The sequence below is a fragment of the Dama dama genome, chromosome 22, assembly GCF_033118175.1.
Source record: "Dama dama isolate Ldn47 chromosome 22, ASM3311817v1, whole genome shotgun sequence".
In the NCBI taxonomy this organism is placed as follows: Eukaryota; Metazoa; Chordata; class Mammalia; order Artiodactyla; family Cervidae; genus Dama; species Dama dama.
In genome coordinates, this window is record NC_083702.1 from 2,042,908 (window position 1) to 2,066,775 (window position 23,868).

At 56.4% G+C, this 23,868-nt stretch overlaps 1 protein-coding gene across 1 annotated transcript in view; it reads right to left on the bottom strand.

Annotated features, from left to right (window-relative positions):
• TAFA5 (TAFA chemokine like family member 5) overlaps positions 1-18,824 on the bottom strand; it is a 175,660-nt gene extending 156,836 nt beyond the window's left edge. The window contains exon 1 of the mRNA XM_061124316.1: positions 18,679-18,824. Coding sequence (XP_060980299.1) covers positions 18,679-18,790 — 112 coding nt within the window. The 5' untranslated portion in view covers positions 18,791-18,824. The remainder of the gene's footprint in view (positions 1-18,678) is intronic.
• Between the last annotated feature and the right edge of the window lie 5,044 nt (positions 18,825-23,868).

A 23,868-nucleotide genomic window follows, 5' to 3' on the forward strand; every position in this document is an offset into this window, starting at 1 on the left:
TAAGAGGTAACGTGTTTTCAGCGAATTTATTAATCAATTTGACAATGCCTGAGGATTGTAATATAAAAATAATCAGTTGGCCTTCTCACCAACGTGAGACGCCAGGAAGGTGTCATTTAATTTTCTAATGCCGACTGCCACCTTTCCGAGCTTATTGTCGCATTAATTGAGATGAAAACTCTGCAATTTGGAAGTCCAGAGGAGCATGTGTTCACTCCGTCTGGAGCCTGTGCACACAGATGCCCGTGACTCGGTCCGCATGGGGTTCCTTGCCCGGGGCGCAGGAAAGTCCCTGAGGTCGGCTGTAAGCTCAGGTCAACAAGGTGCATCCAAGAAGGGGCGCAATCCCCCTGGAGCCGTGCGCCTCATGAAAGGGAAGGAGGGCCGGGTCTTCCCTCCGTCCTGCCCCACCCATGGCAGGCAGCTGTGAGCCCTTGTCCACACCAGGCCCACCCAGACCAAACCTCCCTCCCAACGGCCCCCAGCATCCCCGGGCCAGAGGTCGGCAGACAGATGAGGTTGTCCACACAGCGAGCCCTGACAGGACTAAAGGGCACCACGCTGAGACACGTGTGGGCCCCGGGGAGAGGCAGCGCAGAGACCACAGAGGCCGACTCGGCCAGGGCCCGGGATCAGCCGCGGCACGGACTCGGCTCCGAGTCAGGGTCTCAGCCTCCTCGGCCTCCCTGCTGAGTCCCCAGGCTGACCTCCGGGCTGGGGAAGCCTCCGGTCCCGGGTCAGGAGACGAAGGTGAGCAGGTGCTGGGCCCCGGGGACCCACTGGAGGGAAGAAGGGCACGTGGAGAGGGGTTGTGTTAGGACCCACGCTTGTGCCTGTGCACACAGACATACACACAGACAGACACACACAGAGACAGTGACACAGACAGACACACACACACACAGACACACACACACAGACATACAGACACACACAGAAACACACACACACACTCTACAAACCATCTGCGTTCTGACACTGTCCTCATCTCAGACTTCGTCATTTCCCTGCAGGTCTCTATTAAAGTCGCCTCCTCTGAAATGACCACCTGTCTCCGGGAGCAGAGCAGGGGACGATTTCCCGCTGGGGCGGCCGTCACAAGGAGACGGAGCAGAGGGAAGGCGCGGGTCACCTTGCCGCCTGGACCACACAGATGCAGGCGCGTGTGCGGGCGGGCCCCAGCCATCTTCCCCACGTCCAGCCTGCACCGCGCCCACCACCCCGGGTCAGCTCCTTGCAGCCCGCCAGCCACACTGGGCCCGGGGCACCCGCCCCTTCCACCACCAGCTGCAGCCTGGGGATACCCAGCGGACACACCTCTCCCTTCCCCGAGGAACGCAGCACCTGAGGACTTATGGGAGCCCCCAGCTGCGAGAGACCCGATGGCGGCCACCACGGGGGGTCGGGGAGGAGGCACTCAGAGGCAGCTTCCCGTCCCGCACCCCCAGCAAATCGGCCCCTGGCACCCGCACAGGCAGGGGCCGTCCCGAGACCCCACGACACCCACTCAGGGTCTACACGAGCCCGCCTCATGGTCGGCGCTCAGAGCTCCAGGGGTCCAGCGGGCCCAGCAAGCGAGCTGGAAGGGCAGAGTCCTTGCCATCCTGGGGGCAGCACTGAGCGTGACTCGGCCTCAGGAAGCGCGTGCTGTGAAATTCACACTGATGAACAGTTTCTCTGCAGACCTGGGTGCGGCTGGATCGAGCCATCTTCCAGCAGGACGGCCCTCGGGGCTTTGCCAACTGTCTCCCCAGGAACGACAGGCCCCTCGGGCCTAAAGGCACCCAGGAGGGCTGGACCCTGGACGGCACCATCTCCTGAAGCCTGAGCCCCCCGGCCGGTTAAGCCAGGGCAGGAGCCAGAGACGCCAAGCCTGCACCAGGCACAAAACCAAAGCTCCTGGGGTGACGGGGCCGGGGAGCACCACGCCCAGCGCGCCCCAAGGCTGCCCGCTGGCCAACTGGCTCCCTGCACGGCATCTCCGGCTGCTCCCAGTTCCCAAGACGCTGCAACCTCCGGCTCCCAGTGAATGCAGGCTCCTGGCCACCCCAGGAAGTGCTGGGTGTCACCCCACAACAGACGGCAGCAGTGCCCGTGCTCACGTAGGGGAGGATGGCCCCTGAGGACCGAGGTTTTATTTCTTTGGTCCATGTTGTACGACACACACTCCAGCCTCTTGCACGCCGGGCGGTTTGGACTCCCTCTTCCCTCCCCCAGTCCTGCCCCGACTCCTTCCCTCTCCTCACTGACAACCACCGGCTTCTTTTCTGTATCTGTGAGTCTGCTCTTTTGTTACATTCACCGGTTGTATTTTTTAGATTTCAAATAAAAGTCATATCATACAGTATTTGTCTTTCTCAGTCTTACATTTCACTGAATACAGTACCCTCCAAACCTATCCATGTCGCTGCAAATGGCATTACTTCATTCTTCTTTACGGCTGAGTACTATTCCATTGTGTATATGTATGTGCCACATCTTTATTCATTCAACTGTGAACTGCTTCCATATCTTGACAACTATAAATAATGCTGCTATGAACATTGGGGTGAATGTGTCTTTTTAAATTAGTGGTTTTTTTGGGGGGGGGGTTCGGATATATATACCTGGGAGTAGTATTTTTGAGGCATATGGTAGTTCCATTTTTAGTCTTCTGAGGAAACTCCATGCTCTTTTCCACAGTAGCTGCACCAGTTTTCATCCCCACCAACAGTGCAGAAGGGTTTCCTTTTCTCCACATCCACACTAACATTTGTTATTTGTGCTCTGTCTGGTGATAGGCACTCTGACACGCGAGAGGGGGTATCTCACTCTGATTTTATTTGCATTTCCCTGATGATTAGCGATCTCTGTTCGTTTCCAAGGCAGACCATTCAATATCACGGTAATCTAAGTCTATGCCTCGACTAGTAATGCTGAAGAAGCTGGAGTTGAATGGTTCTATGAAGACCTACAAGACTTTCTAGAACTAACACCCAAAATAGATGTCCTTTTAATCATAGGGGACTGGAATGCAAAAGTAGGAAGTCAAGAGATAACCAGGAACAACAGGCAAATTTGGCCTTGGAGTACAGAATGAAGCAGGGCAAAGGCTAATAGAGTTTTGCCAAGAGGACGCACTGGTCATAGCAAACACCCTCTTCCAACAACACAAGAGAAGGCTCTACACATGGACATCACCAGATGGTCAATACTGAGATCAGATTGATTATATTATTTGCAGCCAAAGATGGAGAAGCTCTATACAGTCAGCAAAAACAAGACCAGGAGCTGACTGTGGCTCAGATCATGAACTCCTTATTGCCAAATTCAGACTTGAATTGAAGAAAGTAGGGAAAACCATTAGACCATTCAAGTATGACCTAAATCAAATCCCTTACAATTATACAGTGGAAGTGACAAATAGATTCAAACGATGATATCTGATAGACAGAGTGCCTGATGAACTATGGATGGAGGTTCATGACATAGTACAGGAGGCAGTGATCAAGACCATCCCAAGAGAAAGAAATGCAAAAAGGCAAAATGGCTGTCTGAGGAGGCCTTACAAATAGCTGAGAAAAGAAGAGAAGCTAAAGGCAAGGGAGAAAAGGAAAGATATATCCATTTGAATGCAGAGTTCCAAAGAATAACAAGGAGAGATAAGGATGCCTTCCTCAGTGATCAGTGCAAATAGAGGAAAATAATAGAATGGGAAAGACTAGAGATCTCTTCAAGAAAATTAAGAGATACCAAGGGAACATTTCATGCAAAGATGGGCTCAATAAAGGACAGGAATGGTATGGACCTAACAGAAGCAGAAGATATTAAGAAGAGGTGGCAAGAATACACAGAAGAACTATACAAGAAAGATCTTCATGACTCCAATAACCACAATGGTGTGATCACTCACCTAGAGCCAGACATCCTGGAATGCAAAGTCAAGTGGGCCTTAGGAAGCATCACTATGAACAAAGCTAACAGAGGTGATGGAATTCCAGTTGAACTATTTCAAATCCTAAAAGATGATGCTCTGAAAGTGCTGCACTCAAATGCCAGCATATCTGGAAAACTCAGAAGTGGTCACAGGACTGGAAAAGGTCAGTTTTCATTCCAATCCCAAAGAAGAGCAATGCCAAAGAATGCTCAAACTACTACACAATTGCACTCATCTCACATGCTAGCAAAGTAATGCTCAAAATTCTCCAAGCCAGGCTTCAATGATACGTTAACCATGAGCTTCCAGATGTTCAAGCTGGATTTAGAAAAGGCGGAGGAACCAGAGATCAAATCACCAACATCCACTGGATCACTGAAACAGCAAAAGAGTTCCAGAAAAATATCTACTTCTGCTTTATTGACTATGCCAAAGCCTTTGACTGTGTAGATTACAACAAACTGGAAAATTATTCAAGAGATAGGAATACCAGACCACCTTAACTGCCTCCTGAGAAATCTCTATGCAGGTCAAGAAATAACAGTTAGACCTGGACATGGAAGAACAGACTGGCTCCAAATTGGGAAAGGAGTATATAACTTGCTTATTTAACTTATATGCAGAGTACACCAAGCGAAATGACAGACTGAGTGAAGCACAAGCTGGAATCAAGATTGCCGGGAGAAATATCAATAACCTCAGATACACAGATGACACCACCCTTACGGCAGAAAGTGAAGAACTAAAGAGCCTCTTGATGAAAGTGAAAGAGGAGAGTGAGAAAGTTGGGTTAAAACTCAACATTCAGAAAACTGTGATCATGGCATCTGGTCCCATCACTTCGTGGCAAATATATGGGGAAACAATGGAAACAGTGACAGACTATTTTGGGGGGGCTCCAAAATCACTGCAGATGGTTATTGCAGCCATGAAATTAAAAGACGCTTGCTCCTTGGAAGAAAAGCTATGACCAAACTAGACAGCATATTAAAAAGCAAAGACATTACTTTGCCAACAAAGCTCTGTCTAGTCAAAGTTTGGTTTTTCCAGTAGTTATGTATGGATTTGAGAGTTGGACCATAAAGAAAGCTGAGTGAAGAATTGATGGTTTTGAACTGTGGTGTTGGAGAAGACTCTTGGGAGTTCCTTGGACTGCAAGGAGATCCAATCAGTCCATCCTAAAGGAAATCAGTCCTGAATATTCATTGGAAGGACTGATGCTGAAGCTGAAGCTCCAATACTTTGGCCACCTGATGTGAAGAACTGACTCAATGGAAAAGTCCCCTGATGCTGGGAAAGACCGAAGGCGGGAGGAGAATGGGATGACAGAGGATGAGATGGTTGGACAGCATCACCGACTTGATGGACATGAGCTTGGATAAACTCCAGGAGTTGGTGATGGAGAGGGAGGCCTGGCGTGCTGTGTTTCATGGGGTCGCAAAGGGTCGGACATGACTGAGCAACTGAACTGAACTGAACTGAACTGAATTGACCATAAGTGTGTGGGTTTATTTCTGTGCTTTCTATCTCATTCCATTGATCTGTGCATCTGTTTTTGCGCTAAAGCCATGCTGTTTTGAACTGTAGCTTTACAGTATAGTCTGAAGTCAGGACTGGTGATGTTCTTCTTTCTCAAGATTGTTTTGGCTATTCAGGGTCTTTTGTATTTCCACACAAATTTTAAAATTATTTGCTTTAGCTCTGTGAAAACTGCGATTGCATTTTGATAGGGATTGTGCTGAATCTGCAGATTGTCTTGAGTAGCACAGTCATCTTACCAACATTGATTCTTCCAATCCCAGAATGTGATATATCCTTCCATCTGTTTATGTCGTCTTCAGTGTATTTCATCAGTATCTCCTAGTTTTCTGAGCACAAGTCTTTTGCCTCCTTAGGTAGGTTTAGTCCTAGATATTTTATTCTTTTTGCTACAATGACAAATGGGATTTCTTCCTTAATTTTTTTCCAGTATTTCATTGTTAGTGTATAGAGATGCAACCGATTCCTGTATATTAATTTTGTATCCTGCAACTTTAACAAATTCATTGATAAGTTCTAGAAGTTTTCTGGTAGCATCTTTAGAATATTCTATGAACAGTAGTATGTTGTGTGCAAACCATGACTGTTTAACCTCTTTTCCAACGTGGATTCCTTTTATTTCTTTTTCTTCTCTGATTTGCCATGGCTAGAACTTCCAAACCTATGTTGAATAAAAGTGCTGAGAGTGGACACCCTTGTCTTGTTCTTGATCTCAGAGCAAACGCTGTCAGCTTTTCGCCATTGAGTATGATGTGAACTATATGTCTGTCATATATGGCCTTTATTATGTTGAAGTAGGTTCCCTTTATGCCCACTTTCTGGAGAGTATTTTTTTTTAATCATAAAAAGATGTTAAGTTTTACCAAAAGTTTTTTTTTTCCATTTATTTTTATTAGTTGGAGGCTAATTACTTTACAATATTGTAGTGGTTTTTGCCATACATTGACATGAATCAGCCATGGATTTACATGTATTCCCCATCCCGATCCCCCCTCCCGCCTCCCTCCCCACCCCATCCCTCTGGGTCTTCCCAGTGCACCAGCCCATTTCTTCAAAGAAGACATACAGATGGCTAACAAACACATGAAAAGATGCTCAACATCACTCATTATCAGAGAAATGCAAATCAAAACCACAATGAGGTACCATTACACGCCAGTCAGGATGGCTGCTATCCAAAAGTCTACAAGCAATAAATGCTGGAGAGGGTGTGGAGAAAAGAGAACCCTCTTACCAAAAGTTATCTGCGTCTATTGAGATGACCATATAGCTTTTATTCTTCAATTTGTTAATGTGGTATATCTGCATTGATTTGCAGATATTGAGAAATAAGTAAACCCCGCTTGACCACGATGTATGATCCTTTTAATGTATCACTAAAGTCAGTTTGCTAGGATTTTATTGAAGATTTTTATGTCTATGTACATCAATTATATTGATTTGTAAATTTTTTGTGTGATATCTTTGTCTGGTTTTGATATCACGGTGATGCTAGCTTCATAGAATAAGTTTGTTAAATATTCCTTCCTGTGCACACTTTTGGAATAACTTTAGAGGGACAGGTATTAGCTCTTCTCCAAACATTTGGTAGAATTTGCCTGGGAAGCCATCTGGCCTGGAATTTTGTTTGTTGGGATTTTTAAAAATTACTGATTCAATTTCATTACTGGCAATTGGTCAGTTCATACTTTTTAGTTAATAATTTTAACTGGAGGAAAGCTACTTTACAATACTGTGACGGCTTTTGCCATACGTCAACATGAGTTGGCTGCAGGCATCCATGTTCCCCTCCCTCCTGAATCCTCCCCACCTCCAGGCTGTCACAGAGCACTGACTTTACGTTCTCTGCGTCATTCATCAACTGCCACTGGCGATCCATGTCACATATGGTAATGTATAAGTTTCAAGGCTATTTTCTCAAATCATCAAACCCTCTCCTTCTCCCACCGAGTCCAAAAGGCGGTTCTCATGTCTGTGTGTCCTTTTATTCCCTGCACGTGGGATCACTGGTACCAACTTTCTAGAATCCACAGATTTACATTAGTGTATGGTATTTGTCTTTCTCTTTCTGACTTACTTCATTCTGAATAATAGGCTCTAGGTTCTTCCACCCCAGTAGAACTGAGTCAAATGTGTTCCTTTTTATGGCTGAGTAATACACCGTTGAGTGTATGCACCGCAACTTTCTTACCCATTCACCTGCTGATGGACATCTAGGCTGTCTCCATGTCCTAGCTGTTGCAATTAGTGCTGCGATGTACATCGGGGTACAGGTGTCTTTTTCAGTTCTGGTTTCCTCAGGGCACATGCCCAGCAGTGGGATTGCAGGTAGCATGGTGGTCTTATTCCTAGTTTTTCAAGGAATCTCCATAGCGTTCTCCACAGAGGTTGCATCAGCTTGCATTTCCACCCACAGTGTAAGAGGGTTCCTTTTTCTCCACCGCCTCGCAGGTCGTATTTCCTCTTTCTCCTGGTTAGGATCGAGGGGACTGGAGCCTGCCCGTCAAGTGGGCCCCAGCAACCACTCAGGCCCCAGGGCTCAGGTAAGCCCCACTTGGTGACACCCCAGGCGGTCTCACGTCCTCGCTGGGGAACTGAGTCCCTTCTGTGCCACCCTGGTCTCTCCTGGAGACCGTGTCTCTGTGGACCTGTCCCTCCTGCCAATTTAATCTGGGCCCTTTCAGTCTAACAAGCCATCCCCATGACTGTCACAGCTTTTCTGAACCTGAGGATGGTCTCAGAGACCCTGACCCACCAGGAGAGGCAATGGTCTGCACCAGGGATGCTGAGGCTGACGGTTCTGCCGATGTGGTGCCAGACCCCTAGGCTGCCTTTGGGGAAACACCGGCCCTCAGGCCCCAGACAGCACCGCAGGCGCGGTGTGGCCCTGGTCTGGCAGCTGGCGGCCGCCTGATCCCACACCTCGGGGGGCAGCAGCTGTCTCAGAGGTCACCAGAGAGACCCAGAGCCGAGGAGTCCTGCGTGTGTGTGTGCTAAGTTGCCTCAGTCGTGTCCAACTGTGCAACCCCATGGACTGCAGCCCCCCAGGCTCCTCCGTCCATGGGATTCTCCAGGCAAGAAGACTGCAGTGGGTGGCCACTTCCTTCTCCAGGGGAATCTTCCAGACCCAGGGATCAAACCCACATCTCTTATGTCTCCTGCACTGGCAGGCAGGTTCTTTACCACTAGCGCCACCTGGGAAGCCTGAGGAGTCCCAGACCCAGGTTCACCTCCCAGCCTCTGCCCACGGCGGAAAAACTGGGAGTCACGATGGGAAGACTGGGAGGCCTCTGAGAGGCTCACTTTTTTCTTCTATAAAAAGGAAGCCACATTGCCCATCTCCCACTGGAAGGACTGTATGTCATAAAGCACAAGATAGTGACTGGCACCTGTCTGACACCCAGCAGCGGCTCAAGAAATGTCCTTCCCGGGAGGGCTATGGACTTTTGTGGGGGTTCCTGAGCACTGGAGCATTCTAGATGCAACTGGTTCAACTCCAAAGGCAAATGTGTGTCCCAACTGCAAGCAGAGATGCCCACAGAGGGGCACGGGGCTCATAACTGTCCTGCCCAGTGAGCTCACGGGAGCCTTGGGGCAGGAAGTCTGCAAGGCACGCAAGCACCCAAAGTTTCCCTGGTGCACACCCTTGGCCCCAGCCTGCCAGCTGGAGGGACCCTGCAATGGCCTCCGAGATCCCATTTGGGAGCCCCCGCTGTGACCATGCTCCCCTCCCCCGATCTCTCCCCCCCCATCACCCATCCCCTCTCCAAGCCTCCCGGGCCCCTTGAGACCAGGCTGGGGGCCCCAGAAGAAGGTCCTGTCCTGTAGCCACCTACCCTCACTGGGACCCTGGGTGCACCCCCTGACTTCCCTAAGTCCCACTCTCCTCTAAGATGAAGAGAAGTATCGAGCTGGGAAGGTTGCCAGGTAGACCCAGGAGCAAGTGGACACTGTCTGCTGGGCGTCTGGCGGTCCGTCCACCAGGACTGAAGCTGAGCGGCACAGGAGGGCCGGTGCCCACCTCTCCCAGGACGGCCCGTGGGAACCGGGCAGCCTCACTGTGTGGACAAGCCCTGGGATGATGGCACGCGTCAGGTCCAGCCTCGGTCACCAAAGCCCTGTGAGCTGGAGTCTGCCAGGCTTGGGGAAGGCTGGGGGCTTCCTGCAGGACCCTGGGGTGGACCCTGGAGGCAGGCTTCCATGTGGGGGTCTGGATGGGGCAGGGGTGAGAGGCGCCGCAGAGGGGAGTCCAGGGGCAAACGAGGCCTGCATCAGGGTTACAGGCGGGCAGAAAGACGAGGCGTCGGCCACGAGGGCCCCAGGGTCTGGACGACCTGTCTCCTCTCGGAACTTCATTGGATTAAAAAGTTGCTAAAGGACCTTTCCCCATGCAGGTAAGGACACTTGCTGGAGCCAGTCTTCCAGGTCAGGGTCAAAGCAGGTGGGCCACCCCAGGTCCACCCCGCCTGCCCCCGTCAGCCACATTCGCATCGGAGCTTTGTTCATACACACGTGTGAACAGCTGACCGCAGGGTCAGCCCATGTAAGTCACCTGCAGCAGCTGCTCTTTGCAGGCCCTGGCCCAGCAACAAGGACAGCATGACCACGGGGAAGCCCAGGTCCTGCCAGAGTGGGTCGCAGCCCAGGGTAATCGCAGAGCCCACACAGCTAGGAGCCGGCGGGCCCAGAGCCCCCGCCTCCGGGCAGCTCCTGTCTGCTGCTGTGAGTGCAGACGCCCCCACCTTCCAGACCAGCCCAGGTCACAGGAACGAGGCCTGGGCCTGCTCACACGTGGCCACGCTCGGCAAACACGGGCCCCGAGGACCCTGAGTCCAAGCCCACGAGGCCCTGCAGGGCCGGGCCAGCTCCTGACCCTCCCACGTGGTGTCTGTCTGATCCTAGGAGAGGACGTGCTGAAGCTTCAGCCACTCCGATGAGAATCTGACTGGCGAAGGCCCTGGTCACCCAAAGCCAGAGCTGCGTCCTGCCCAGAGCTGGCAGGGGACAAGGCTGCAGGGAGCGTCCACCGTCACAGGTGGCCTGGCCCGCCCCAGGGAACTTTTAGGCCACAGAGAGTCCATCCAGGACACTCTGGTCTGTCCCGTCTGCTCAGCAGAGCTGAATCAGGCTTCTCTGTTTCTCAGAAGCGCCTGCCCCTTCACTGGCCCCAAGAAAACAGGGGGAGCACACAGGGAATCAGGTCTGAGGGGCCAAACCGGGGCCGTGATCACGAGGGACGTGCCTGTAGTGTGCAGACTGTTCTCTCAGCGTCCCGGCCCCGCGGGCAGGCTCATGGCCAGGAGACAGGGCTGACATGCTGAGGGGACAGAGGCTTCTGGGTGTCCTGCCCACTTCCCAGGGTGCCACAGACAGAAACCTTCTGACCACCTGAGACGGTGATGGCAACTAGAGTGTCTTGCAGATCTCCATGACGACGGCATCTGATGAAGCCATGTGCATCCCCCCTACACGCTCCGGGCTTTAGAGCTGGCGGCAGCCGGCTGCCACCCCACCACTCCGCATGGGCTTCTGCTGCCCCTGCCTCTAGAAGCTGCCCCCTTTTCATCCCGGAACCTTACGATGAACACTGAGCTGAGACAAACCAAGCACCAACGGCCGCCAGCAGATGCATTTCTGTTGACCACAGAACACTAATCTCGATTTGGTTGGAGTCTCTGTAAAGAGGCACAGGGGTTGCCACGTCGCTGGGACCTTGGTGTCGGGAGGCCTAAGCCTGCGAGAGGGTTTCAGAGGTGCTGGGCGCCCAGGCCAGCCTCCGCCCCCCCCGCATGGCACCCCGTCAGGGCCCAGAGCCCCCTGCATGCGTAGGACGCGACGGACGCAGGGAAACTCGGGGCAGACCCGGCCTGGCTCCGCAGTCAGCCTGCTCCAGCCACCGGTGCGGCCGCGAGGACCATAAATTAGCATCAATTAATTAACACAAGCCCTATCAACCCATTAATGCCATTTAGTATATCCGGGGAAGTGCTACCAGGTAATGGAGCTGCTACAGAGAAACATAATTTAGAGACAGAGCCGGAGAGAGGCCGCTCACCTGCATCCAGCGGCGTCCAGGGCGGCGCGGACGCATCAGCATTTCAACTCTGCAGCATCCTCACAGGAAAGGCCTCCGGAAAACGGCCCAGGTACCCCCAGACCCAAGGCTTCAGGCCGTGGGTGTGCTCTGAAACCACCTTCCTCAATGCTCAGCAGTCAGATGTGAGTCAGGTCCTGGAGAACCGGCAACGCCCTTCCCCCCCAATGTCACCCAGGTACCTCAGGGCAGGAGACTCTGGACCTGGCCCAGCTCCAGCCGACCTGCTCACGGTCAGGTCAGCCAGGCCGGGAAGACCGGCCATCACCCCGTCATCAGTGGATTTTAGTAACAAGGGAGCTGAGATGCGCGTAAGGCTGGTGCTGACTTTCCGCAATGTCAGATGGACTCTCCCAAGTGAGCTCAGGAGAAAGCCTTGCCCGTCACAGGCCGTCAGCAAGGACCCTGGGGGCAGCTGCCCCACCGCGTGAACCAGCCTCTCTTGCTGGACATTCGAGATGCCAAGATGGGCAGACAGGACCCACCTGGACGATGGGGTGCCCTGAGAAGTGCGGGGCCCTGGCTCCCCACACTGCCTCTGCAGGGACCCCATTCTGCCTGTTCTCTGGGAAACCAGAGGTGCTGCGCTGAGCACCCCGCCCTGGAGAGGCCGACCGTGACCGGGACACGGGGGTGGGGCTGGGGCCGGCATCGGGACGGGCACGGAGCACGTGGACGCGCAGAGGAGGTGGCGTGCTCAGGGAGGCTTCCTGCAGGAGGAGGTCTCCAACACTGGGGTCTGGGGGTGTTCCGGAGACCAGTCCAACTCCAGGTTCCTGCCTTGCACTCGCAACAGCAGAGTGGGCAGTTACCGCGGGAGGGGCCCCGCGGGTGGCAGAACATTCCCGTGAGACCAGGTGTGAAGGAGAGAACTAGCTCACACACACGTTCCCACGGAAGGAGCCCAGGGTGCAGGCCCCAGAAGGACTCCGCCAGCCCAGGACAGAGGGGCTCAGAGGACCTCCCTGGGCAGGAAATGTCAGCGGCGACGTCAGGGGCCCGGAGTGATGTTCGCAGGGAGGAGTGGAGGGTGCGGCTCCATTCTAAGGGGAGCCGCGGGGGGGCTCCTGGCGGCCAGCCTGGAGGCAGTGGCCCTCTGAGAATGACGCTGATGTGTGCAGGGGGGACTCCGCTGACAGTCCTGCAGACAGACCTGGAGAATGGCGAGGGGTGTTTTGGAGAAGGACTTCCAGGAGGCTGGGCACAGGGTCGGAGCCGGAGGCTGTCCTCAACACAGGGGCCCTGGTGGAGATGGGCAGGGCCAGGGAAGGCTCCAGGGATGGAAGGGGATTCAGGGCCAGAGCCTGGGGCTGAGGGGCTGGGATGGGCTGTGACCTGAGAGAGGCCGGGCAAGGACCCAGAACGGGGTGCCTGGCCCACCGGGTGCCCCCTCCTCAGCTGCCTTGACGTGGTGTGGACCGTCTGGCGCCCCCAGGACACGAGCCCAGGAGGCCACCATCTCGCCCGTCGCTGCATCCACACGCTCCCCAACTCCACAAACGCACAGAGGCAGAGATGCGGGGGCTGGCTCTGCACCCCTCCTGCTTCCTTTAACACGCTTGGAAAGACAGCCGGGTCCCCGGGTGGAGTCCCTCCGAGGCCAGCCCTCTGGGGGGAGGCTGACCCCACAGCGGGACCCGGGACCAGGAGGCGGGAACACCGCGAGAGGACTGCGGCATCCCCGGGGCCATCTCACCACGGCACCGCCATCCCATCAGACCCAGGCCCCATGCCGAGGACACGGCGAGACCCCGGGGGAGCTGGAGTCCTGCCGGCCTCAGTGGAGACAAAAGCGACTCCACGCCCAACTCCTGCCAGCTGCTGTCATGGATAAGGAAGCACTCCAAAGCCTGCGGGCGCCCTCCACCACGTTCGCGGGGTGAAGGAGGGATGGGGCTGGCTGCCCAGATCCACTGCCAGCGGCCAGGACGTTTGCGGGAAGCCGGGCCACAGAGACGGAGTGTGCGGCCTGCTGGGAGCTTCCGTCAGCACCCCTGCAGGGCCCAGACCTGGAACCTGGAACCCGCGCTGAGGGGCGCCTGGAGGGAGGAGCAGGCAGCCGCTGGAGGCTTCCCATGCGCTGTGGGCGCCCTGGGCCAGGCAGAGCAGTGCTGGCCCAGCTCCAGGGCCTATGGATGGCGTAACAGGCTGCAGGGACAGACGGACCCCCCCACCCCCCAGGCACTCTCGGCCCCGGGAGCCAGCCCAGGCCACAGTCCTCCAAACACACATAGTCCGCAGGCCCCGAGGCCGCCCCCAGGCACACGGGAACCTGCACTACGGCCCCCTCGTCAGCCGCTCTCCCCCCCGCCACTCGGCCGGCACCCAGGGCTCTGGGTGACAGGTGGTGTGCGGTGGAGGTCATTAACTCCAGAGCACCACCACTTTAATGCAAAAACAAGCCCTTCTAAATCAACGCAGCTGCGGAGCTATATAAAGAAATGGGGGTTTTAATGTTTTGCTTTTCTTCCCTTTTCTAGTGCCACATTATCATAACATTTTCCCATAATTACGCCCATAAAAGTCACCTGAAAATACTTCATGCCACAGAGACTGATTTCCATATATCACTCCGGCAATGTCGAGGGGCAGGTCTGGAGCAAGGAATTCCAGGGCACGGGTCAGCCCGGACGCCTGGTGCCCAAGGCTCGGCTGGCAGTGGCACGTGGCCTCCTTCCTGCGTGTGCTGACCCCCGGACTCGCTGCGAGGGGTGAGAGGCCATTCGGGGGAGTCCTGCAGGGTGCGGCCCCTCCTGGCCATGTCTGGGGGACTAGGGGGGCGAGGGGAAGGGTGGGGGAGCACCGATCTCCCGGCTGGCTTGCGGGGGCAACCCCGCCCCTCCCCAGGCCCATCCTTGAGCATGGAGTTCTGCTAACACACAACCCACCAACAGGTAACCTATCTCTATGTGGTTGAAAGAAACACACGGGGCACATCTTCTGCCAGAAATTCATCAAATAAAAAACTCCGTAGGAGGAAAAAAAACCAAAAAGACAAGAAATAAACTTCTGAATGGCATCACTTCATTAAGCTTCCAGTACTTTCAATTTTACCTCTTGGAAAACCCCAGAAATAAAATGTGAACAGCAGGAAAGTGGCCTAATCTCTCCTAAATATGCAATAAATTGTATTTGTAAAGAAAATGCAGCACCAGAGAGCCTACGCTTGGTTGGTATTCTAATGGATCAACAACAATTCAGAAGTTGTTTGTAGTTTCTTCTCGTAGTTGTGTGAGAACCATGACGTGAGATTTAACTTGAAGCTACCATTCAATCCTGATGAGATTTATTCAGAAAAAAAAAAAACAAAAGTCAAAACCAGAGCCACACTGCCTCTCCCACCCTGCTCCCTTGTACTTTAAAATACAGACTTTCCTCCCAACACTTACACGCTAGGAATGGCTGGCCATCACGCCTGTGCAAACAGGGGACTCACAGTCTACATGAAAGCACAGCCTTCCTCACCTTCGGATTAAATGCCGCACACGAATACCAAGTCCAGGCTTAGGGTCCTAAGGCAGCCTCTCGCTCACCACTCTCCCCACCCCTCCCTCTCATTGTTATTACAGCCTGATGCGACGAGCTGACTCGTTGGAAAAGACTCTGATGATGGGAAAGACGGAAGGCAAAAGGAGAAGAGGGTAGCAGAGGGTGAGATGGTTAGATAGCATCACCGACTCAACGGACACGAATCTGAGCAAACTCCGGGAGACAGTGGAGGGCAGAGGAGCCTGGTGTGTTATAGTCCGTGGGGTCGCAGAGTCAGACACGACTTAGTGACTGAACCACAAATGCTGCAAGCTAGCACGAGAGACGGCATCTCTGAGGTCTTAGGATGAGCACGGCATACAAGCAAACCACTCCGGTTTGGCCAGAGGTGTCCCACCATAGCCAAGAACTGAGTCCAGACAGACCTCTTGGCTCTGGATATGCTAAGGGGAAGAGGACCTAGACCAGCACTTTCCAAGCCGCAAGGACAGAGGTCTCCCCAGACCAGGGAGAAGGAGAGTTTCAGGGTCTCATCTGAGCTCTTCACCTCCCCAGGACGCCTCCTTGCCGAGCACCCAGTCCTGCTGTGACGGGAATGTACACAGACACGGAGTACGCATCTTGAAAGAAAGCCATCGAGGGCCGCATTCCCCTTTCTGCTTCTCCTGGCAATTCTTCCCCAACAGGAGAAAATGACAAGGCTGTGTCACTATAGCAACTAACCTAATTGGTGGACTGCAGGTCTTCCTCCAGCCGGAGGGTGGAGCCCGTGTCCTTAAACATGAAGCTTAGCAGGCTGCAAAAAAGCCAGGCTTTCAGGGGCCAAGAACAGCAGAGCACCCCTAACTGAAAACCAGGCCAGGAAATATTCCAGTTTTCTTTCAGCCGTGCCAGGAAGTGAACACCTTTTGTGCTGCAGCAAAATGCACAGATTGAACAGGCAGGATAACTGAACCCTGTATGGTGAGTTATCAGTCTCCCTAATTAATGATACAGATAGATCTCCAAAACACAAAAACATTTCGGGTAATAAAAATCCCGACTGATAACAAAAACAATTTACAAACACGGATGCTAACTATTCTTCTTCATCCCAGATACACTGGAAAAGAGAATGAAATCCCAGGGACTGTTCCATTTGCATTTTATTTGCTTTATCAATTCTAAAAAAGAGAAGGGGGGGTTCTTTTTCCTCCAAGACTGATGTTCCAAGCTATCAATTATTATTATGTCTATTTCGTATTTTAGTGCCATGCTTTAATTTCTCCAAGTGCATATGTCTACTTTGTATTTTACCGAAAGGTTTTAATTTCTCCAAGTGCCTTCTGGTGTAATGGGGTGTGTCCACAAACGTTATCTTATTGTCAATTATCGCATTCCATGGAGACAACCATAAAAATGTGGTGAACCCAAGCTTCTGCTATTAATGATTTCTGCCATTCTGGATAATAAGATTTTTTTTTTTTTTTTTTACCACATGTCCTCATCCTGGTAGAAGAGCTGTTTCTAGAATGCCGGGAGGCCTCCAAAAGGCAGCCTGAGTGCCCCACGGGACCTCAGGTTCCACCAAGTGTGTGAGCAGCGGGCGCCGTGCACTCTGACCCCCGGGAGCAGGCGGCCGTCTGGCAGAGGTGTGAGTGTCAGGACGGGCAGAGAGAGGGTCCCCCTCAGGCTCCAGCAGTGCTGGCGCGGGGGTGGGGTGAGCAGAGGCTGCACGCAGAGCAGAAAGGCGAGAAAGGAGGGCCCTGGCCGGCGCACCCGCGGTGGGAAGTGTTGAAGCCACGGGCGGAGGTGTCACACACTTAACAATTAGCAGTTGTTCTTTTCCCCACCCAGAGGGCTGCCTCCCCAGTCAGCCTGTGATTGCTGCGTTCTCACAGGGATATCGTCCCCAGAGCCAGCAAGGGACAGCGGCTGGCGGTCGCGGACAGGGACACAGATCGCCTCCCAACACGGCGGGTTGTGGGTGTGCCCCCTCCCCGGCCACCACCAGGAAGTGCATCCACATGGCATCTCCTCGGGAGTCGAGTCTACCTGCCTGGGGGACCCTGCCCCAGGGTCCCGAGATGGCCGCAGGGAGCTGGGGAGAGGACACAGGCCTCCTCCCTCAAGCCCCAGACCCCCTCCGCCTCCAGGCAGCCAGCCCAGGAACACACGGGGAGAGGCCCTTGGGATGCGGTACCAGCGGGGCAGCAACCTTCCGGCCCGAGACCCCTCCCCACCGCTGCCACAGCGCGCCGGCAACTGTGCGGAAATGCACAAGCCGGCTCAGACTAGCAGCACCATTCCCGCTCTGAGCACGGATTCCCCAGGGTTCCGGGCTGGAGGCGGGGGCTGTCCCAGGACTCGGCACCCGCGCGCCCAGGGTCTCCATGGCCTGCTGCGGTCCCATTTTGGAGAGCGCGAAGGCTCGGGCTGGAAGCGAGGAGGCCGAGGGAGGGCTGCGAGGTGGTGGCGGGGAGCGTGGTACACCGCCGGCCTCTCTCTCTCTCTTTTTTTTTTTTTGTAAAGAATCCATATTTTTCCATCGCCTCCCGCGCCCATGGCAATTCTCCATGACAGGTGTTCCTCAACGACCGTCCCTTCCTCCTTCTGGGGTGGGAAGGGACCCGGACCCTGTGCCAGGCGGCTGGTGGGGGAAACCCACTCCACCCCCAGCCCTCGCCATTCCGGCTGGGAACCCATGCCCGGACGCTGACCACTCCCCACCCACCCCAACCAGCCGCGAACCCATGTCTGGAGCACTGACCACTCACCACCACCCCAGTCCTTAGGCTCAATGTCCGACCACCTCCCATTCACGCAGTGCCCAGCCAGTGCCCCTGACACAGCGCACCCCGACGCACCCAGGCAGACCCCAGCCTGTTACTGGCACCCCAACCCCCAGCCTGTGCCCCGGGCGCCCACCAAACCGTGCCACCCCAGCCCCGAGCCCGCGGCCCCGCGCCAGACCCACGGGGGTCACCCGGCTCGGGTCCCCGGACACTACCCGTGAAATGCCGGCGGCAGCGGGCACCCCACCCCTCACTTCTCTGTTTTTAGGAGAGCGCCGGAGAGCCTGCTTCCCTGCAAGCCAGCAGCTCCGGCCGCGCGTCCTAGCCCGAGCCCCGCTCCTGCCCCGGGCGCCCCGCTCCGGAATCGGCCGCCGCGTCCCCCCGCGTTCCCCGCGCGAGTGTCGCCCGCGGAAAGCCCCGGGCAGGGCGCTCCACCGCCACCTCCGGCAGCGCTACCCGCCCGCCCCAGACCCTCCGCCGCCTCCGGAGCGCGCGGCTCGGCCAAGAAGCCGCCGGCTCAGCTCGGATCGTGGGCCTGGGCCGGGAGCGGCGGCGGTACGCCGGGCAGCCGCGGGCATCGCCGCGTAGGGACGCGCCGCGCCACCCGGGGCCTGGCGCCCGGGCCCTGCCCCGGAGTCGGGGGAGGGAGGCTCAGCGGCGGCGCCGGCCTCGGGAAGTGCCGGACCCCCGTCCTCCTGGCCCAACGGAGGACCGGCCGGGACCCGGGGGACCGCGCGCCCCGAGCTCGCAACTCCGCACGGACTCCGGGCGGCCCGAGGGGCGCCCCGCCGGAGCCGCGGCCCGGGATCGGGGGCCGGGGCCGGGACCAGAGGGCCGGGTGGGGGCCCGGGCCGCGCGGTACTCACTGCAGTAGGCGATGAGCAGGCTGGCCAGGATCATGAACGCCCAAAAAGTTGAGGACATGCTGGGCAGGGCGGTCGCATCTTGCCGGCTGCCGGTCCTGGGCGATGGCGCCATTGAAGCCGCGGCGCCCGCGCGGGGGGCAGCAGCGCGTCTCAGCAGCCGGCCCTGCCCGCGCCCCCGCGCCGGCCTCCACGTGCGGGCCCCGCGCGCGCCATCCTCCGCTGCCGCCGCCGCTGCCGCCGCCGCCGCCGCCGCGCCCGGGCTCCGGCCCACTGCGCCCCGCGCCGGCCCGCCCCGCGCCGGGCCCGCGCCCGCGCCCGCGCCCGCCGAGCCCGGGGACGCCGGCCCTGCTGCTCTGGGCGTCGCTGCGCGCCCGAGCCAGGCGCGCGGGCTACCGAGGCGAGGAGCGCTCCCGAGGCGCGTGCCCGGCGCCGCGGGGGCCCAACGCGGGCCCTGATACAGGCGGGGGAGGCAGGCGGCGGAGGGGACGAAGCGCCCGAGCCGCGCCTCTGGATGGCGACAAAGACGGCCCGCCGCGCCGGCGTCCGGGGCCCCTCGGGGGGAAGACGGGCGGCCAGCGCGAAGTTTGCGGACCAGGCCGGGTGGCCCGCCAGCCCTCGGCGCCCGTATCCTCCCCTGCCTGCGGTGCTCGGTCCCCTACCTTGCCGGGGGAGGGGGACGGACTTCATTCCAAGCACAGGGGTCTTTGGACCCTTGCCCAAGATGGGCCTTATCATCCCTGCTCGGGGTTGAATGTTGGTGTCCTCGAATCCCCGGACAGCACAACCTTGGCCCCGCGCAGAGTCAGCTGAGTTCCGGCACCGGGAAGGCCGTTTCTTTCCGCAGGTGGGGCTGGGCACACGTCCCAGGAGCCCCCCATTTTGCCCACCGCCCTGGCCTCGGTGAGTCGTCTTGGTGCCCGCCGTTCACAAGAGCCCAGTCCTGGGTCTCCAGCTCCTCCTCCGGAGACTGACCGCCCGTGTTAACCCAGAGGATGGACCAGGGGCATCCTCTGAGTTCAGTGTGGCCATCCCCACTCCTCCCTCTGCTGTCTCCCTCAGCGGGACACGCTGGCAAGTCCAGGTGACCTCAGGGTTTTCCTTCCGCCCTGGGAGGCTCTGGCCCTGCAGCGCCTAGACTCACTGTCCACCCCAGCGCTGACTGCCCGCCCCTTTGTGGACCTGCTGCAGGAACCGTCCTTCCTGATTCCGAGGGTCTTCTGGGTTCTGCATGAGGAAGGGGAGCTGGGCACCCACAAGGTCCCAGTGGAGCTGGAGACCCTTTCTCAGGAGCCACTGGAGGGCCCTGGCACTGACTGAACAGCTGGGAGGAGCGGAGGTGGAAGGTCACCAGTCCCCCCTTCAGCCTGAGTCCTGGCTGGGGAGGCCCCCCGAGGAACCAGGGAGCCTTCCCTGAGGGCGTGAGGATACGGCTCTCCCAGGACCATGCACACGTGCACACAGCATACACACACATGCACACCACGTGTGCACACACGTGTGTGCACACAGCATGCATACACATGTACACCACACACAACATATACACACATGCACGCCACACACACATGTGTACATACAGCATATACACACATGCACGCCACACACACCCTGTGGGGGACCAAACAGGCAGAGAGGAGAAGGCTCAGGCCAGGTGGTCTGTCCGGTCCTGGAGGCCGGCTCCGTGGGCGCCTGGGCCAGGGGCTTGGACAAGGCTGGTGCTGAAATACGGCTGTGTCCAGGCGGAGTTTCTCCATGAATTTTCTGGTCTTGGTTAATCACATCCTCTGACTTCCCATTTCAGGGTCTTCCCAGCTGCAGCTGCCCTCTCCCTTAGCTGGCAGGGAGGTGCTACAGAACCCAGACCTCTGAGAACTCGGGGGACAGGAGGGCAGCACCTCGTGTCTCCTCTGCCCCCAGCCCAGGAAGGGGGTCCCTCAACTGGAATGCAGGGGGCCGCCATGGATGCCTGCATCTCCACCTTCACAATTCATTCCTTTGATTTCAGCCTTTCATCCTGTTAAAAGGGTGTAGAGGATAAAAACCTTGCACCTTGCATTTCATCGTGTTCTCTCTGAACATCCTGGACACTCCTTTCTTCAAAGTCTGTTTGCTGAGCACCTGCGAGATGCCAGGTGCTGGAGGAGTGGGGGAGGAAAGTGGGGCAGACGCACCCTTCTTGGCCCCTGCAGATGTCTGCTGATTTGGGAAAGCAGCCATCACGGTCCCCTGTGCAGCGATGGAAGCTGAGAGAGCTGCCTGGCGCAGGGGAAGGTCGCCCCAACGCGGGCTGTGGGCTACACACAGTAAGGGCGTCCCAGGAAAGCTTCCAGAAGAGCAGTCTTCAAAAGTGCTGTCCTTAAGACACACACACAGTCACTCACACACACAAACCCTTGAAATGAAAGTTTCACAGAACAATACTTACACCCTCGGCACTCTCTGACATGTTCAATTCTATCCTAATTCATTTCTTAAAATGCTGGTTGCCCACCCAATAATTTTGCTGACTGTAATTTTCTTTGCTTGACAAACACGGTTCCAGAGAGAGATGTGGTCTGTGTTGAACCTGGGCGGATAAATCGGGGCTGTCCTGCCAAAGGATGTAGGGGACGGCAGGATGGTTGGGGCGGGACCCCCAGGCAGTGGTGGGGGCACACGGAGATAAACAGCCTCCTCCATTCTGAAACTCAGGCCTCGAGAGTTTTGTGCCCGCAATGTTAGGATTTTGACATGTTAAAGATAAAAAAAAAAAAAAATTCAAGGACTCTTGTTAAAGATGGTAAGGCAGACTTCATTCAGGACCATCACAGCATGCATGGGAACCACTGGGACAGGATTTTGCCATTGAGGAGGCAGACGGGGCTCCTTGCTACATGCAGCATGGTGAGTGGGCATTTATAGCCCAGAGCAGGGAGGGGTGTCAGGAGATGGGGAATTACTGAGAGGAAACAGCAGGGCTTCGGGGGTTTCTGGATAAACTGACCGGACAGGATTCTTGCCCCAGGCAGGCCAGGTGGTCAGAATACCCTGGTGATGGGGGGAGGAAAAGGAGCCTGATCAGATACGGAGGGGCTGGTTCTGAATAAACAGACTTGGTAGGACTTCCCTGGTGGCTAGGTGGTAAGGAATCTGCCTGCAGGGTAGCAGACGTGGGTTCTATCCCTGGGTTGGGAAGATCCCCTGCAGAAGGGAATGGCTACCCACTCCATTTTTCTTGCCTGGAGCATTCCAAGGGTGGAGGAGCCTGGCGGGCTACCGTCCACGAGGTTGCAAAGACTAAGACAAGACTTAGCAACTAAATGACAAAACAAGGATTCTTGCTGAAATTGGATCCTACAAGGAAGTGGGGCCTAGAGAAGGTTCTGGAGGCTGGCTAAAGATTGATGGAGCAAAGAATCTTTCTCAGGTGGAAAACTTTAGGAAGTCAGAGTGGATGGATGAGTTCACACCCGTGCGCGGGAAACTCTTACCAGGAAGAAGCAGGGGGATGGGGTTCTTGCTGCTCATGACTCGAATTCAGGGTGACAGAGAGGCTGGAACTCAGTGAGGCTGGAGGGGGAGGAGGTGGTGCGAGAGACAGGCGGGGCCTCCTGACCTGGGCCACCAGCCCTGAGCTGATCACAGCAGCGTAGCCGGGATGCAGCCCCACTCCAGCGGCAGAAGCTAGAGGCTCCCGCAGGCCTGGTGAGAGACCAGGATGGAACTTGAGGACGGGGATGAGCAGGGCGCTGAATTCTGTTGCTAGGAAACAGAAAGCTCAGTCCTGGAGCCAAGCATGCTACCCAGTGACAGTTTGTTGCTCTTGATTGGCTGCTTTTGATTACTGGCCAGAACTGATGGAACGTGAAATTTTGAAACACGGATAAGTTTATTAGAGAAGCACACCACCTCCTTCACATCCCTGGGTTTTGCCCCACATCAAGCCGAGAGTCACGGGGCTGTGGAGACGTGGCCGGGGGTATCCTGCAGTGGATGGCTCAGGTGGCCGCGGAGGCACCCGGATTGGACAGACCTCCGTGTGGAGGCTCACTGAGACACTCCTTCCAGGTCTAGGCAGGAACCCTGGCTTCTTCTCTCGGGGTGAGTGTTTCCCCCGCTCTGCTTTTGAATCCAGGGACACCAGCTGTGGTTGTCCCGTTCGCTCTGGGGGCTCTGTGCTGGGTGGACTCTCCCAGTTGCAGCGAGTGGGAGCTCCGCTCCAGCTGTGGTGCGTGGGGCTCTCACTGGGGTGACCTCTTGTCGAGGGGCACAGGCTCAGTTGCCCCGCGGCAGGTGGGATCATCCTGGACCAGGGACTGGACCCGTGTCCTCTGCCTCAGCAGGTGGGCTCCCAACCACTGGCCCCCAGGGACGTCCCTCCCATTCGCTTTTCACTGCTCCACTTTGGGTGTGATGTTTGTCACCCTAGTCAGGGCCCGCCAGGCTGGCCATGAGGGCCCAGGGCGCCTGAGCCGAGTGGGGTGTGGGTGAGCTGCCGGATGTCGGCGGGGGCCGTCGGGGAGGGAGGAAAGGCAGCCCTCATTCAGGGAGAAGACACGTGGGTCTGGGTAGAAGGCAGCTAAAGGGCTGGACTGTGGTCGACCCAGCTCTTCCTCCTCTGGTTTCCCTCTGAGGGGCTGGAACAGGCCACACAGTCTCCCGTGTGCGTTTGGAAAGACATCGCTTCCAAAGTGAGTGTGGGGTGGGGAGGGGCAAGGGGCGGGGCGCAGACGGCAGCTGCAGCAGGTGACAAGTCCACGTGGGAGGCAGGCTGTCCAGGAGACAGCATGGAGGCGTGGGTGCATTCAGGGGCTCTTTAGGGGGTGGGCTGGGCCCGCCATGGGAACCGGGAGGCGGGGCGGGGGAACCCTGATGGACGGGTCCCAGGTGACTCCAAGTTTCTGCCCAGAAACCCAGGAAGAGGGTAGCTGTGTCTCCATGTCTCCTGGGACAGGAACTGGCCAGGCGCTGGGGACAGATGTCAGCGAGGTCAGCCGCTTCCTCTGCACGCTCTCAGATGGTGGGAAGCTACAGCCCAGAAGGAAACATCGCGGGCAGAAGATAGAGAAGCAGGAGTGGGCGCTTCTGCCGTTGCAGACCGTCCGCCCCGCGGGACCAGAGATGACCCGGCAGCACTCTCGGCTCCTGGAACAGTGCTTTCCAGGGACTTGGTCGAGGGAATCTCCACCTTGGTTTAGTGAACAATCACCC